The sequence below is a fragment of the Zootoca vivipara genome, chromosome 5, assembly GCF_963506605.1.
Source record: "Zootoca vivipara chromosome 5, rZooViv1.1, whole genome shotgun sequence".
NCBI lineage: Eukaryota > Metazoa > Chordata > Lepidosauria > Squamata > Lacertidae > Zootoca > Zootoca vivipara.
In genome coordinates this window covers 51,523,914-51,539,074 of record NC_083280.1, presented here as the reverse complement: position 1 = coordinate 51,539,074, position 15,161 = coordinate 51,523,914, and the positions used below count along the sequence as shown (strand labels likewise).

Genomic DNA, 15,161 nt, shown 5'->3' with positions numbered 1-15,161 from the left:
TACATTGTTAGCCTCTTTCGTGAAATGGAGTCAGTTTCATCACATGCCATGCTGTACACAGATACATTTACCAAAATTATCAACATGACATTTCATTTCTGAAAACGTGGCCCTAAGATGGAAGTAAAATCTACTCCAGCTCACCACGGAACCATAGTTAAATTCCTTACAGAGACATCGTGTCTTCTAGTATTGGTGTTTAAGTAACGGCTTTGCAGGGTTTGAAATAGATTGATTTTTAAAAAGCTTGAACTGCAAAGTCTTTGAAATACCACCTCAAAAATAGGTCAGCCTCTAACTGCTTAGGTGCTGCTACAGAGCATGAAAGTCTGGATGTGTTTTCTCATGCCTTCTCTCCTTTTGGGAGTTCCCATGGATCATTTCTCTTTGCAAAAAAAGCAAGCAAGCATTGACTAAAAGTCTCCTCATCCACACAAACCAAGCTATCAGTGGGGAAGCATCAGGAAAGTTAGTTCAGATATTGAACAACAGTCCTAACAAACAGCAATGTAAAAGTATGCTGGTAGAATGTCATGGCTATTATTTAATTGTCGTATTCTTTTTATGAAAATTTCACCTACAATACAATCCTATACTATGTCTACAAAAAAAGTCCCATTCAGTTGAATAGGACTTACTCATATATAAGTGGGTATAGGGTTGCAGTAATCTACTTTTAAAATGGACAATTTTTATTGTAGACCTCCAAAGGATTTTATTTCATTCCTTTCCTTTCACCTTCCTGGAGTATAGCCTTGGCTGCTAACCTATCTGCTTTACGCATATTTTGATCCCATTTAAAATAATTACTACTCAATATCTTCTTGATCCTTATACTTACATTTAACAATCAAGCTAAACTGAGTGCAAATTGCTGATATTCATTTACTTGTTAATAGAATTCCACAGGATGTGTTGCTTAGATTTGTTGCAAAGCAATACAAGATGCACATTAATTGGAAAGCATGCAACAGCATTGTTTATCCACACAGTCTGACAAAGAAATGGATAATTAGAATTCAGAGCTCTGTTTTCGAAAGCATGACTAAGCCGCTTCTGGCGAACCAGAGCAGTGCACGGAAACACCATTTACCTTCCCGCCAGAGCGGTACCTATTTATCTACTTGCACTTTGATGTGCTTTCGAACTGCTAGGTTGGCAGGAACAGGGACCAAGCAACAGGAGCTCACCCCGTTGCGGGGATTTGAAACACCGACCTTCTGATTGGCAAGTCCTAGGCTCTTTGGTTTAACCCACAGCGCCACCCGCATCCCATTACATTACAACAATGTAACTATAAGCAATTCTGGATATTAAGTGGCATATAAATACCAGAAATAAATAAATAAATAGGTGGAATTTTAAATGATGACTAGTCTGAGGAAATAAATTTGAAAGTTTATTCCTTCAGGTGTTGCCAAAATGGCACAATGGGAAATCAGCTCATATTACTCTTTTTGGTGTGTCTTCGTATCTATGTTAACTCTTATCTTTATCAAAGTAAATGCTAACTCCTACTGCTCATTAAAGCTGTCAATCCCCCCCCCCCCAGCTTCATCTGGCTCATAATTGAAATTCTTATTTTAAGAGTGTCATTTTAACGTTATTGCTAGCTATGGAATGTCTTGTGAAGATTGCAACATTAGAGTTAATTTGGCTCCACATCTCTGTTAATGGATACTGTCTGAAATATAATAAACTGTGGGTACTCAGACCTCAGCCAAAATATGTCAAGGTTACTTTCCCAATTACTGCAGTTTGTTAGACAGCAGCGAACAATTGGGTATCATTCTTCATGTCTCTCAGGTTTCAAATTGCTTATAAGGTCTTTGTTATGTTAGCAAAAGTGAGTTTTCTAACAGCGTATGTCATGATCTCGCCTTGTGACTATTAATTAACAATGTTTATGTGCTTCACTGGTATTTATTTACTATTGAGAAAAGTTGCATTAAACCTGCACTTCTAATAATACACTAAATGACTCTATTTTTAAAATGTGCATTAGATATGATTTCACCAATATTAACATTTTTTTCTACAGTATTTGTAAAAAAATTAAAAAATATATTTATTTATTTATTTCACTGTTTGTGCAGTATAGCTTGTTTCAGAAACTTGTATCTTCATGCTTCCAGTCGTAAACCAGACCAATCTTGATTTGGATAGGAATATGATGATTAATTAAATTAAACATGTTTATTTGGATGTAGTTTCAATGCATTTTTTTCTTACTTTACTAAGCAGCCTCTAAGGAGTGTTATGCACATAGCAGATACTCCAATAGAAAAGATATGTACTGTTGCAATAGCACAGAGGATGTTTTACATGGTCATACCTGCAGCAGCACTGCTCTACCCTAATGGATCAACTATCCTGTTGTGTGGAATTACAGCACTGAATTTTCTATCAGTTTGTAGTGGTGGGGGAAATGGCTTTTGAACTGCTACTGGTACTCACCCCATTCATATGCCACACATTTTTCTGTTATGCTAGTATGCTACATTGGACAATGGTGGCTGCAGTTGGCACAGTTGCACCAACTCACACTCTTCCGTTGGAACAGCACTGGGTTAGTGTTGGATAGCATACCAATACTATAGCCCAGGGGTCCCCAGACTTACCGGCGTTTGGGCCGGTTCCCACCGCGCCAATCGCGTGGCGGGCCGGAGGACGGGGGAGCGCGCGCCTGTGCGGGCCGGCAGACGGGGGAGTGCGCGCTCGTGCGCATGCGCACGGGCGCTTACTGCCGTGGCGGCGCGCTTCCAGGGTGGGAAAAGCGCCGAAAATCCTTTGTGCGCATGCATATGGGCCTCCCCCGACCCGGAAGTGCACCAGAAATGACCTCTTCCGGATCGGGAGAGGCCCATACGCATGCGCACAAAGGATTTTCGGCGCTTTTTTCCCGACCCGGAAGAGCGCTGCCGCGCTGCGCGCCATAAGAGCGGGTGGCGGCGGGCGGCGGGGGTGGGGGCCGGATTGGCAGGCCAATTGGGCCGCATCCGGGCCGTAGTTTGGGGACCCCTGCTATAGCCACTCTTCTCCATCCTGCAAACCTTTTTGCAAGCGTGGGCATTTATAGAATGAGGATATCAGTGTGTGTGCGCACTGTGCACTGTAGCTATCATGTGTGCATGGTGATGCCATTTTCATAGTTATTTGGTGTGATTCGAAACGCTTTTCCTTTCCCCTCTTGTATGGAAAGAAGAGTGAGAAGGAGCTTTCTGTGTCTAATTCATAGTAGAATAAATTATAGTAAAAGAATATGCATATAAGTAGCTGAAGATACAAAATTTTATTCTCACTGTCAAGCATGTTTTACGCCAGAAATACATCAACACATTGTGACATTATTTTTCTGTTAAAGGCATTCCTTTTTCTGTTGTAGCAATTCACAGGAGAATTGTAATTCCTGATCTGATGGTCCTGTCTTCCCAGCTTAAGGAAAGCCACAAGGGAAAAAGAGGATTCAAGTTGGTTGTCTCTGGTATAAACAGTCTCTGCAGCAAGTGTGGAATAAATCACGGAAGATAAACATTGCTCTGGGGCAGAACAATTTCTTTCACACATCAGAGACACTGTAGATTTTCTGTAAATCAGTACCTTACACATTAACATTCAAAAATGCTGTTTGTGAAGACTCTTGAAGTAAGATAATTTTGATGGTTGACACAGAAAACACAACAAAGGTAGTACAGGTACAGGAAAATGAAAGATACGCTTGCCTTTATAAGGGGCATAAGACAAAAAATAAGCCACGCAACACTATTATGTGTTATTATCTAGGCTGCTTTCATGTATTCAGGTTTAACAAAAACTAGCATTGTGCTATAATTATCTCAGCAATGGATGTATGACTGTACCTTAGATGAAATATGTCAAGGTTATTCACCTAATTAACCCCATAATTTTTAGTTATTCAAAGATTCTCTAGACTAATTTTTTTTAATTGCTTAAATGTTGTTCTTTGGGAACTAATATTTAAAATGAAGTTACACTTTGTTTGACCTTATTTTAACCTCACTTGGCATGTGAGCAAGTGCATAGTATTAAAGCAAGTTAAAAGGTTATTGGCCCTAGTCACTAGATCTAGGGAATGCTAACCAATAATGTAAAGAGAAAATCCTAAAGCACAGATATATGAAGACAAGGGGCTTTCTGCTAGATTTCCGAAGTTCATTTCTCAGTTTTATCAACACATTAGAGCTAGGGTTTTGCATATGGCTTCTAATTAAAGGTAAGGAAAGTTATGAGGAACCCCCATTGCTGATTGGCGAGGGAATATCGATGTCCAAGATTCCCTGGTGCTGTGAGGGAGGGGGGAGCTGCAAGAGCACCGCGGACCCTCAAAAGAGCCCCAGATCGAGTGTTCTGCTCCCCGGTAAGCCCTATTAAGGGAGCCGAGAGCAAGCGGTGTGGACACGTGGTGCCTTGAGTTAAACTGCTACCCTCACAGCACGAAGCTCCGTGCCGGCAGCCTGTGGAGCGGTGGATTCTTCCAAATTCAAATGATTTGAACATATTGGACACCGTGAGTAACGAAAAAGAATTTAAAAAAAATTAATGGGAAAGAATTGGCCACGGGAGATTTAAAAAAGGAAGTCAATCTCCCCCACTGAGAGAACTGAGACACAGTTAATTTGCCTGAAGCTGGAAAGATTGACAGGAACCTTTCAATCTCCAAAACTGGACCTAAAACCTCCCCCCTAAGACAGGGTAAAGGGGAGAAGGGCTGAATTCAGTAAAATCCCTGTAAAATTTTTTATTTTGGACTGGGAAAGTCCCCCTAGAAGCTGGAGTCAGGTCCCTGGAGGGATCAGCGAGCCGCCATTATGATATCTCAATAGGAAGGAATTTGTTTACCTCTTTGAGGTTTGGAACTGTCAACATTGAAGAGAACGCAAAATACACGGCTGTGAAAATTAAGTTTGATAATGCTTTTTTCATAAAGGACATAAGAGTTTTAAGGTATGATGAAGAATTAAAAATGTGAGTTTGCAACCAGTTCAGACATAACTTTTGTTTTTGAAGTTTGGAAATATGAACTGCGCCATTTCCTGCTTTGTAATCTGTGCTGTTCCCATGAAATTTGAGATTAACAAAATGTCAGCAGACATAATATCATCTGACTTCGTAGACTTTCAAGAGGAACTTCTGAGATTACTTTTGGATTTAAGAACTGAAGTGCACCAGAATACAATACAGATTGTGAAAATAAACCAGAACTGTGTGGAAACTGAAAAAGGACTAATTTTAACAGAGAATACAGAGAAGAAGGACAAACAATCATCAGTCATGGACAATGCAATTGAATTTAAAGAAGAAGAGGAAAGTGCATGGTGCCCCCTGTGAGAGGGGGGGACAAGATCCATGCTCGAGTCAAAGGTCTTTCAAAGAAGAACCAGTGTGGAATAATGCCCCCCTCCCAGCTGAAATAACAGCAGTAATTATACTACGCAATGATCAAACAACAACAACATCAGGTGCCATCGAAAGTAATGGAGAAATGGACAATATATCATGGTCGAAATCATTTGTTCTTTGCAGTTGGTAAAAAATATAGTCCACAAGAAAGCCGTTCATCTAATATATAATGGTATAAACCAGGCAACAATCTATTCATTTGGTCCCAAGAGTAAAACTATCAATAGAATTTGGTATTTTGCTTGTTGTGCACAAACAGGGTTTACAGTACCATTTTTGAAGCAATGGCCCTGAGAAAAAGGTAAAATATTTTGTTTTGCACTGACTAAAAATTTAGAACACAATAAAGTAGGGAATAAGCAACATTCTGTGTGTTTATTTTAGTGAATCGTGTCATCTACAGTGTCTTTTTCTTGTAAACTTTGCATACACAGTACAGAAATTGTATTATGCTTGAAAACATCACACTTCTGTATTTTGATATTGTTAATCTCAGAAACGGCACACTCAAATATATTAATTAATAAATTATGCTATTACTATGTCAACATATGACAAAACACCTACACTTAATCAGTTAAACTTCATATTATGTTCATGCTACTGGAGCATGAAATCTTGTGCAGCTAGAAATCTTGTATTTCCATTCCAGTAACTTTTATAGCAATTGGATTAAGCAGAGTGTGCTTAAGGCATCATTTCTTAAATATAAAAAATATTAAATCAGATTTTTTAATATCTTAAACTGAAAGCATGGCTGATTTCTTGCTTTTTTGTTTTTTTTTAAAGTGCTACCTCTACTGGTTTACTGACTTAGCAGTTTCCCCCATTAAATTTTCCCATTCAGATTCCCCACAGGGAAAAATCTGGAATGGGCCAAGGGCTCACATTGATGTGCATATTCACTGTGTGCCTCACAGAGTGCAACCTCCTAGGTTCAGGTCCTGTGTTTATATATTCAGAAGGGCTTCCTACCTTTACTTTCAAGGATAACATGGAAGGGCACAAATAAATCAGGATAAGCTCAAGGCCAACTCTCAGACTCTTCCTAGAGAATCCAGGTGGGAATGTGTGAGGGATTAATGTGTGAAAATGCCCTCAGCAAACTCTTTAAAATTGCTTCTAAGTAAATGATTTCCAAAATACTGGACAAGCCATGTTTAAAATATAAATATAGTTCTTTTTTTAATGTACTCTGGATTTGGCTTTAAACCCCAATTCTTTTGTCTTTGCTCTATTTTATTTCATTCTTAGGGTGATCTACAGTACAATATTAATAGGATTTAAATAGACTTGAGTCAATGGGTCTACTCTGAGTATGAATAGTGTTATATACCTAGTTAATACTATGGAAAGAAAAATATCGATTTGAGCATTTCGAAAATAAAACCATAGACTTAGCATAATAGAAAATAATGAAAAGCTAAGAGACATACAGTGGAACCTCGGTTTACGAACGCAATCCGTTCCATGGACGTAACTGCACCTCCCCCATGGAGGCGTTCGTAAACGGAGGCATTCACTCCCCAAAGGCATGCTTTTGCAAATGCGCGAAGCGCGAAAGAGCACTTCTGCGCATCTGATGCCGCGGAACCCGGATGTAAACACTTCTGGGTCCACGGCGTTCGTAAACGGAGGCATTCATAAACAGAGGTAGTTGTAAACCAAGGTTCCATTGTATATGCCCAAGCCACAAGAATACATGAAAAACTATTCAACCTGGGATAAAACAAAACAAAACAAAACAGCACTATCCTATGTGAGAAATATTTGTGGGCAGTCAACTCTTTGTGTATAAAGTCAACTTTTCCTAGACTCCTCCTCCTCCTCCTCCTCCTCCTCCTCCTTCTTGAATTCGTTGCTCAAGCAAACAAAAGCAACTCATAACCAATAAACCAACCAATCCATTACATAAAAACCAATGGAGAAAATATATACATTAAAAATATTCCACCCACTTTTATAAGGCCACAGACAATTAGAGGCTAAAGGCCTAGTTATAAAAGAGGATTTGCCTGGTGCATAAAAATATACAATGATGGCATCAAGTGAGCCTCCCTGGGCAAAGATATGCTGTATGCTGAAGAAGCAAAAGCATGGTTGAACTGAAATATTTCTGCCTTTACTCAATGCTAAGTATTTTAGTCTATTTATCTATTAGATAAAGAACTGAAAAGCTTTTTAAAAAAAGCTATGACAAATGTTTACTGTATCTAGACCATGTCCAAGTTCAGCCTGTATGTGTGTATGTTTAGCTATAGCATTGGGGGATTGGAGTCAAAATATAGATTTGTATTTAATAGTTGCAGAATTAGAAATATTACAAGACCAATGAATCTGAAAGTAAACATGCAGCAAGATTTATAGGATTTTCTTTGCTACAGAAGGAAGCACTGTTGAGAGTAAACCAAAATTCTGTTTTCCTTTGAGGCAGGTATTGTGCCTTGATATAAAAACGACAGAATATCTTTTTCTGAAAATAACATCCTTCATTGAGGTATCACAAAATGTTTTTTTCCAGAAAGAACCTGCCATTAGCTAAGGAAAAAAGAAAGGTCTTGAGGCAATATCTCAAATGAAGAGATTCAATAGCCTGAGAGACAAAACGTTTTCCAGATAAATGAGGCAGCCTGAGTGGAAGGGCAATTTCTAGCTACACAGAGTTCTGACAAGTTAGAGAAAAACATACTGGATGAAGAGATGGGGTGGGGTGGGGTGGGGTGAGTAAGAGGTTGATATTGTATGTTTAGAGGTCAAAGTGAGGAGCAAATCAGTGGAGATGCAGAAAGGTAGAAAAGCAATTTGGAATTGGATTTGGAGAAAGAAGAAAGCTAGAAAAATGAAAGAAAATGGGCTGATACAATCTTCCATTTCCTGGGGCAAGAATGGCATGAGGCTACACATTCATGGTCACTCTAATATAGACTGAGGAAGGAAGAAATAGAACTGCAAGAAATAATCCAAGAATAGAAAGAATAGCATTCACTGGATAGACAATGAATAGTAAATATAATGCTAGTATGGACATTAGAAACTATGGTAGAGACAATGAAAGGAAGCGACAATAAGGATAGGGAAAACTTAGTTGTGGGATGGAATAACAAAAATATTAGTTTCACCACAAAATTGGTGTCACCCCTCTTGGTGTCACACCACAGTGGAGAGACTAATGGATTGTGGTAGCATGAATGATCAAAGGATGGGCTTTGTTGGGGAAGCATTGCAAATCAGCAACAAAACTGACATTTCACTAGAAGGTGACGTTGTAAAAGCTGATCACACAAGTGGAGCCATGAGAATTCGGGGGGGGGGGGACATCCTGTAAGGGGTTGTGGGGCAGTGCGGAAAAAGAGAGAGAGAGAGAGAGAGAGAGAGAGAGAGAGAGAGAGAGAGAGAGAGAGAGAGAATCATAAATGAAGTAATCAGATTCTTAGTCTTCCTGTCCCTGCTATGTGAAGTACCTCCTTTTGTTTGTCCAGAATCTCCCAGCTTTTAGCTTCTCTGGAAGACACTTAGTTCTAGTGTTAGAAATCCTTTCTATCCGCTTTCTCCACACCACTTATAATTTTATACACTTCTGTCATGACCACTTTACTCACTCCAAATTAAAAAGCCCTAAATTGTGTAGCTTGTCATTGTAGGGGAGTTGCTCCACCTATTAATTTGGTCCCTTTTTTTCTGTACCTTTGTCAGCTCTACGGCTTTGTCAGCTGTACCCTTTTGAGGTACAGTGACCAGAAATGTGCATACTTCCAAATTTATGCGGCATTATAATATTATGATCATGTGACAGGATTGTATCTTCACAGTAAAATATGCTATGCTTTTCTGTGAAGTCAATTTGGCAACAAATGTAGCCTTCCACACAGCAGAGAAATGGAGGTAAAAAGGGTCTGTGAAACAGATCAATGAGATGACCTGCAAGGAAGAGGTTGATATAATGCACTTCCAGTTTCTGCAGAACTTTTGCTATCAGAGAGGGGTAAAAGAAGTGTACTGCTGATGAAGCACACATACCAGTTTCATTTTGTATAAAATAATCAAGTATGCTTGGGTTGCAGATTTTAAAATTGCTCATTAAATTATTTAAATTAAGCAGGAATATGAGCCCAGCAAAAAAAAATGATGTTGGTTTGCAAAGCAAGTTAAAAAGTCCTCCCACTTTATTGGCAAGGGAAAACAGAAAACTTGCTTGTTAGTATAAACTTCAATTACCTGAACGCACAAAGCTCGAGCACTGGATTGTATTGTACTTTAAATAAATCACACTGAATTCTTAGCAGCCACCAATGGCACAATGGCAACCAACAGAACTGAAGCTTGGGCTCAAGCTTCCTGACGATGCAGACTTCTAAAAATTGTTATAACTGCTTTTATTAACCAGGGTGGTGGTGGCTTTATTTATACAGCTTTGCATAATAACCTCAAATCTCACTGGGATTTAGATCATTCAAATAAGTGTATTTTTAATATATACAAGGAAATATACTGCACAAGTAAGGTCTTGGACTGTGCTGAGTAGGAATGCACAGCTACTGAAAGTGGGAAGAAAATAAATACTTCTATAGCACAACAAAAGCAGGCAAATATAATAGTACCAGCACCGGTTGGAGACATATCCTCGAATTGAGGGGCACACTGCCATTTTAACCCCCAAACTGTCTGAGGTCTGAATTTCTGAAGGCTATTTAAGCCCCCAGATTCCTGAACTGATCACAACTACATATGTGCAAGGCTTCCCTGAAAAAAAACCGTATAGAATTGTAGAGGACCACAAGTGTCATCAAGTCCAACACCTGCAGTGCAGGAATCTTTAGCCCAATGTAGGACTCGAACCCATGACTAAGAGTCTCATACTCAACCGACTGAGCTTTGACCTCATAATTAGCAAATGAAATGAGAGGCAGGAGAGGTCAGTGATCATGTGACCTGCTTTACAGAAGATGCTTCTCTGTTTGAAGCACTGTCCAGTGAAACCACCCTGTATTAAAAGGACTGACTCTGTACCAATTCTAGTTTAAATATAAAGAATAATGTGATTGTGGCAGTGCTGTCACTTGCTGGGACCAGGATGGTGGCAGCTGATGGTGGCCGATTGTTGATAAATATGCACCTATACATGTGTATTAGCAGGCACACTACAAACGTTAAGCAAATATTTGACCTCTTTTTCAATGATCCATTTCTTCTTTTAGTTGGTGGGTTAAGTGGCCATAGTAAAATATACTGTTCTAAAATCAATCATACAGTCAATCAGTCAATCACCTGGTTGCCTCCCCAACCATGGCTCAGCCAGAGATATGCCAGTGGAAGTCCCTCATTCCACCTTAAGCTGGTTCAGCTGAGGCCAGCATAAGTCATGTTGAAAATGCTAAATCCTCACTTTGTTCAGCTCAGTCATGAGTCCATATAAACCAACAAGAACTTAAACTGGCAAAAAGAGTGGTGCAAGTCTAACTCTATTTAAAGGTTTGTTTTCTCACTGCCAGGCTTGGGCAGAATCAGTTGGCAGTGGCCTTGCTCCTGAACACGGTTTGTGTCTTGCGTACTTTATGCTGGTTTAACTTCAGGCAGCGTAAATTATGCTGGCTTCCTACCCTAAGATAATATCCAAAAAGTGAACACTGAATGTATATCATCACACCAGAAATAAAGGAACAGTACCTGACAATCAGCATTAAATGCAAATAAAACATCCATCAGTGTGGAACTCACAACATTATGTATGTCAGAAGCAATATTAAAGTGCAACATTTTCACTAACAAACCAAGTAGAAGACCTATAGTACTGTGGGTAACGGCTACTCTGACATTATGTTTTGTCTAAACGATCCACAGTCAATATAACATCACTGGAAGTGACAGAGTTATTACAATGTCAATAAAAATTGGCATGACTTTATACCTGATCCAAATTATCCTTGAATCAAATTTGACAAAATAAGGTTGGAGAAAGAGGTTGAAGTGAACTTAACTTGCAACTGTACTAATGTTGTAAGTGGGAGGTTTTATTTCAACAATGCAAGTCCTACATCCAATACTTTTACATTCTCTTTGAAAAGATAATCATATGAAAGCTCCACGTTGATTCAAAATTAGTCAACATCCAGAATGCTATGTCAACTGATGCCACCTAACAAATACAAAAGACATGCAAGAATGCAGTGGTTGTTAAAACAAACACAATTAGGACAATGCTATAACCTCCTCTGAGGCTCCAGGCTCTGAGGCCACCTCATGAGAAGAGACAGGGCAGTCTCGAGCAGGTCGGGCGCCCTGGCGCTGAGGGGCGGAGATCGCTCCGGTGCCACCGCCCTGGCGCCCCGCGCCACCGGGACTCTACCTAGAGCCGGCCCTGAGAAGAGAAGACTCCCTGGAAAAGACCCTGATAGTGGGAAAGATTGAAAGCACTAGGACAGGCATCCCCAAACTTCGGCCCTCCAGATGTTTTGGACTACAATTCCCATCATCCCTGACCACTGGTCCTGTTAGCTAGGGATCATGGGAGTTGTAGGCCAAAACATCTGGAGGGCCGCAGTTTGGGGATGTCTGCTCTAGGAGAAGGGGATGACAGAGGACGAGATGGTTGGACAGTGTTCTCGAAGCTACCAACATGAGTCTGACCAAACTGCGAGAGGCAGTGGAAGACAGGAGTGCCTGGTGTGCTCTGGTCCATGGGGTCATGAAGAGTCGGACACCACTAAACAACTAAATAACAAATGACCTCCTCTTCCTTGTAAGTCTCATTAAAGGGATGGAGTTAGATAGTTTCCAATAAATCACACTGAAACTGTAGTAAATTTAAAAATGGGATAGCATGGAAATCTTATCCTATTCAGTAAAATAACTAGAATGCAACTATAGGGCTAAGGAGAACTGTGACTATTTAGAACAAATGTAATTTTATTACTTTCCTTTTGTAAGTTCAAAACAGACCTGTAATTTAATTTTATAAGACAAAGCTCATCCTTTGTATTGAACTCTATGCAGTAGATACCACACGCCAATCAATACATTGCACCATATTACTTTAATATTCAGGGCAATGCACCTTATTGCTGCAGATTGCAATCCTCTAGTGGGGAAAAACTGAATAGTATCCAGACTCTGTATATGTTAATAAGGCTAGGCAGAACATATCCAAGGAGTGAGTACTAACATTAGAGTACAGTTATAGTAGAAATAAAGGAGGAAGAAACCCTAATAAGAACTCAAAAATATAATTAAAATATTTCAGCTTCCACTGTTGTTTCTAAACAAAACATGTCATAGAAAATGGCAGCAATTAACTTTTGATGTTTACTTCTAAAGTTTAATTATATAAGCTGTAAGTAAACAATCCACAAGCCTGTGCTCCCACCACCCACCCTGTCCCTTCCCACCCAAATAGAGCATAACAATATTGCTTTCCAGATTAATTACATAAACTTTAGTTTTGTATGCAGCTGTTGAGTCATCATCCTGAATAGCTTGGAGCCTCCCTTTGTTTCTCTCCAAAAGGGAAATTCACCAGACAGCTGAAGATGGGGGTGTTGATGTTGACAGCTGCACTCCCTGGTCACAATCTAGCACAGCTTATTTGGCAAGACTGATTGTTTTAATGCACTCTGCTTTGAAAATACTCAAATTATGGCAGCAATAAATATTGTCATCAGTTTCTGTTCATTAGAAGGACTGAAAACTCAGCAAGAGTTAGTCTTTGGGATTACAATGAGCCTGGTATACAGTAGCAGCATCTCAGCTAAGTACTTATAAAGGCATTTCTATGAAATCCTGTCATATTGCAATGAATGTGCTGTAGGTAATAACTGGTTGCAGGAAATCTAAGTTTCTTTACAGAGGTATCATTCTATGTTGGACTGCACAGTTCTTCAGTACTGGAACAAAAAAAGAAACCCCATTTGCAACCCCACTCCATTCCTAACACATCAGTTGGCAATTGTCCAGTTGTAATGGGTAATAATAATCCTAAATTAGGGTCAAATGGTACATTCAATGCATAGTATGCAGTTAAATCTCTGTTTTTTTCTTAATTGCAGTCACAACATGCAACTGTTATTGGCAACACAGCACGTGGAAGGGGATGTATATATTGCTTCCTTCTCCAGCTGAGATCCCCTCCCCAAAGAAAAACAAATCCCCAAACAGCTATGAGGACTATATTTTTATTATTATTAAGCCTTGTAACTGTGCAGAGACCAATATTGAGGACTTCAAGGGAGGGAAGGATAAACCTCCTCTCCCCATGAGCTGCAGTCCTGATAACAAAAACCTCCACAACCTATGCCTGCATCACTTTCTGACATTTGTTTGTTTATTTAAAATAGAGACTGAACTAAACTATTTTTAAAGAAAAAGAAAAGGAAGATGAACAATTTATCTCCACTTTTCTATAGCTTATTGAGTTCTATGTCCATTTATCTGAGCATGGGATGGTACCCTGGGGTTTTATATTATCTGGGAGGGGGGGACTTGGGTTCCTTTTTTCCCTCCTGGACTGGAAAGAGGGTACTGATACACTCAAGACAAAACTTAGATTTAAGAAAAACTAGAAATAGTGAAAGCTAATTGATAATTTGGGAGAATTCTAGAGATGTTTTGGTTCTAGAAAAGATACAGTTCATAAACAAAATACTGTAAATAAAGGTACAGAAATATATGAATATGACTGAATAAAAAGAGAGTCCTAATTAGAATAGTCATTATCATCCTCTATTTGTAGTTCTTTTTTTATTTTTAGGTGACTCTTCCAGAATCTATTTCATGCATTATTACACTATTCCAATACAGCATCCCACTGCTTAGCATATTATAATTTCTCTTTCAGAAGTACTGCCTTTACAATAAAAATGCCGTAATGTAGCCATTAGTCACAAACGACAACATACTCTGTAGACAGTACTCTCCAAGCCTCTCAAATAAAAGTAGAATAATGAAATGTAACACAAAGCTCATTTTAAAGAGCAATCTCAGTTAATTAAGATAGATGTGAACCATTAACTAGGGGGCACTATGTACTCAGAGGACTACATTTGAGGCTTGTTTAATATGTGCATCTTAAACTCTTTCAGCTCTTATCCACCAAGAAAGGGCTGCCAGGTGAGCAGATTGTCACTCCAACCTCAGCTAATAGATTCTCCAGTGGCTTTTGTTACTGCTCATGTCATGCTACTGAAACGATGAGCCTCAAAAACGGCACAACATATGTAGCTACGACTTGTCAGCTCCGGGTAATCACAGTCGTCTTGGTTTCAGAAGCAGATGCAGATGAGACTAGCAATATCAGTATGCAAATTGAAATGGTCCCCCATCCGCACCACAGTTCTTACCTCTAATGGCCCTCGTAGAAAGTCTGTTTTCTCAGCTCCTACTTCAAGTGCTACGTCCACAGAAGCAAAGGGACGGCTGGCCATCTGCTGCCGCTCCCGCATAAGTTGCTGATGGAAGGGAAAAGAGGTTTCATTGAAATAACTTCAAAATATGATACTCAGTAGCTGAATTCACTTAACATTTATCCAGTAATGACAACTGACATTTCTGAACAATATATACCAGGGTTATCTGTAGTTTTCTGTATTTTAGTGTTTTATTGGAAGCCGCCCAGAGTGGCTGGGGGAACCCGGCCAGATGGGCGGGGTATAAATAATAAATTATTATTATTATTATTATTATTATTATTATTATTATTATTATAATAATATCTTAAGTGGAGTTTCATGGTCTCTAGACATGCAAAAAGG

The 15,161-nt window shown here is 39.3% G+C and overlaps 1 protein-coding gene across 2 annotated transcripts in view; it reads right to left on the bottom strand.

Moving 5' to 3' along the window:
* The window catches only part of ATRNL1 (attractin like 1), a 516,702-nt gene that overhangs the window by 125,960 nt on the left and 375,581 nt on the right, over positions 1-15,161 (bottom strand). For both annotated transcript variants that reach the window (XM_060274774.1, XM_060274775.1), the window contains exon 27: positions 14,751-14,858. In XM_060274774.1, coding sequence (XP_060130757.1) covers positions 14,751-14,858 — 108 coding nt within the window. The remainder of the gene's footprint in view (positions 1-14,750; positions 14,859-15,161) is intronic.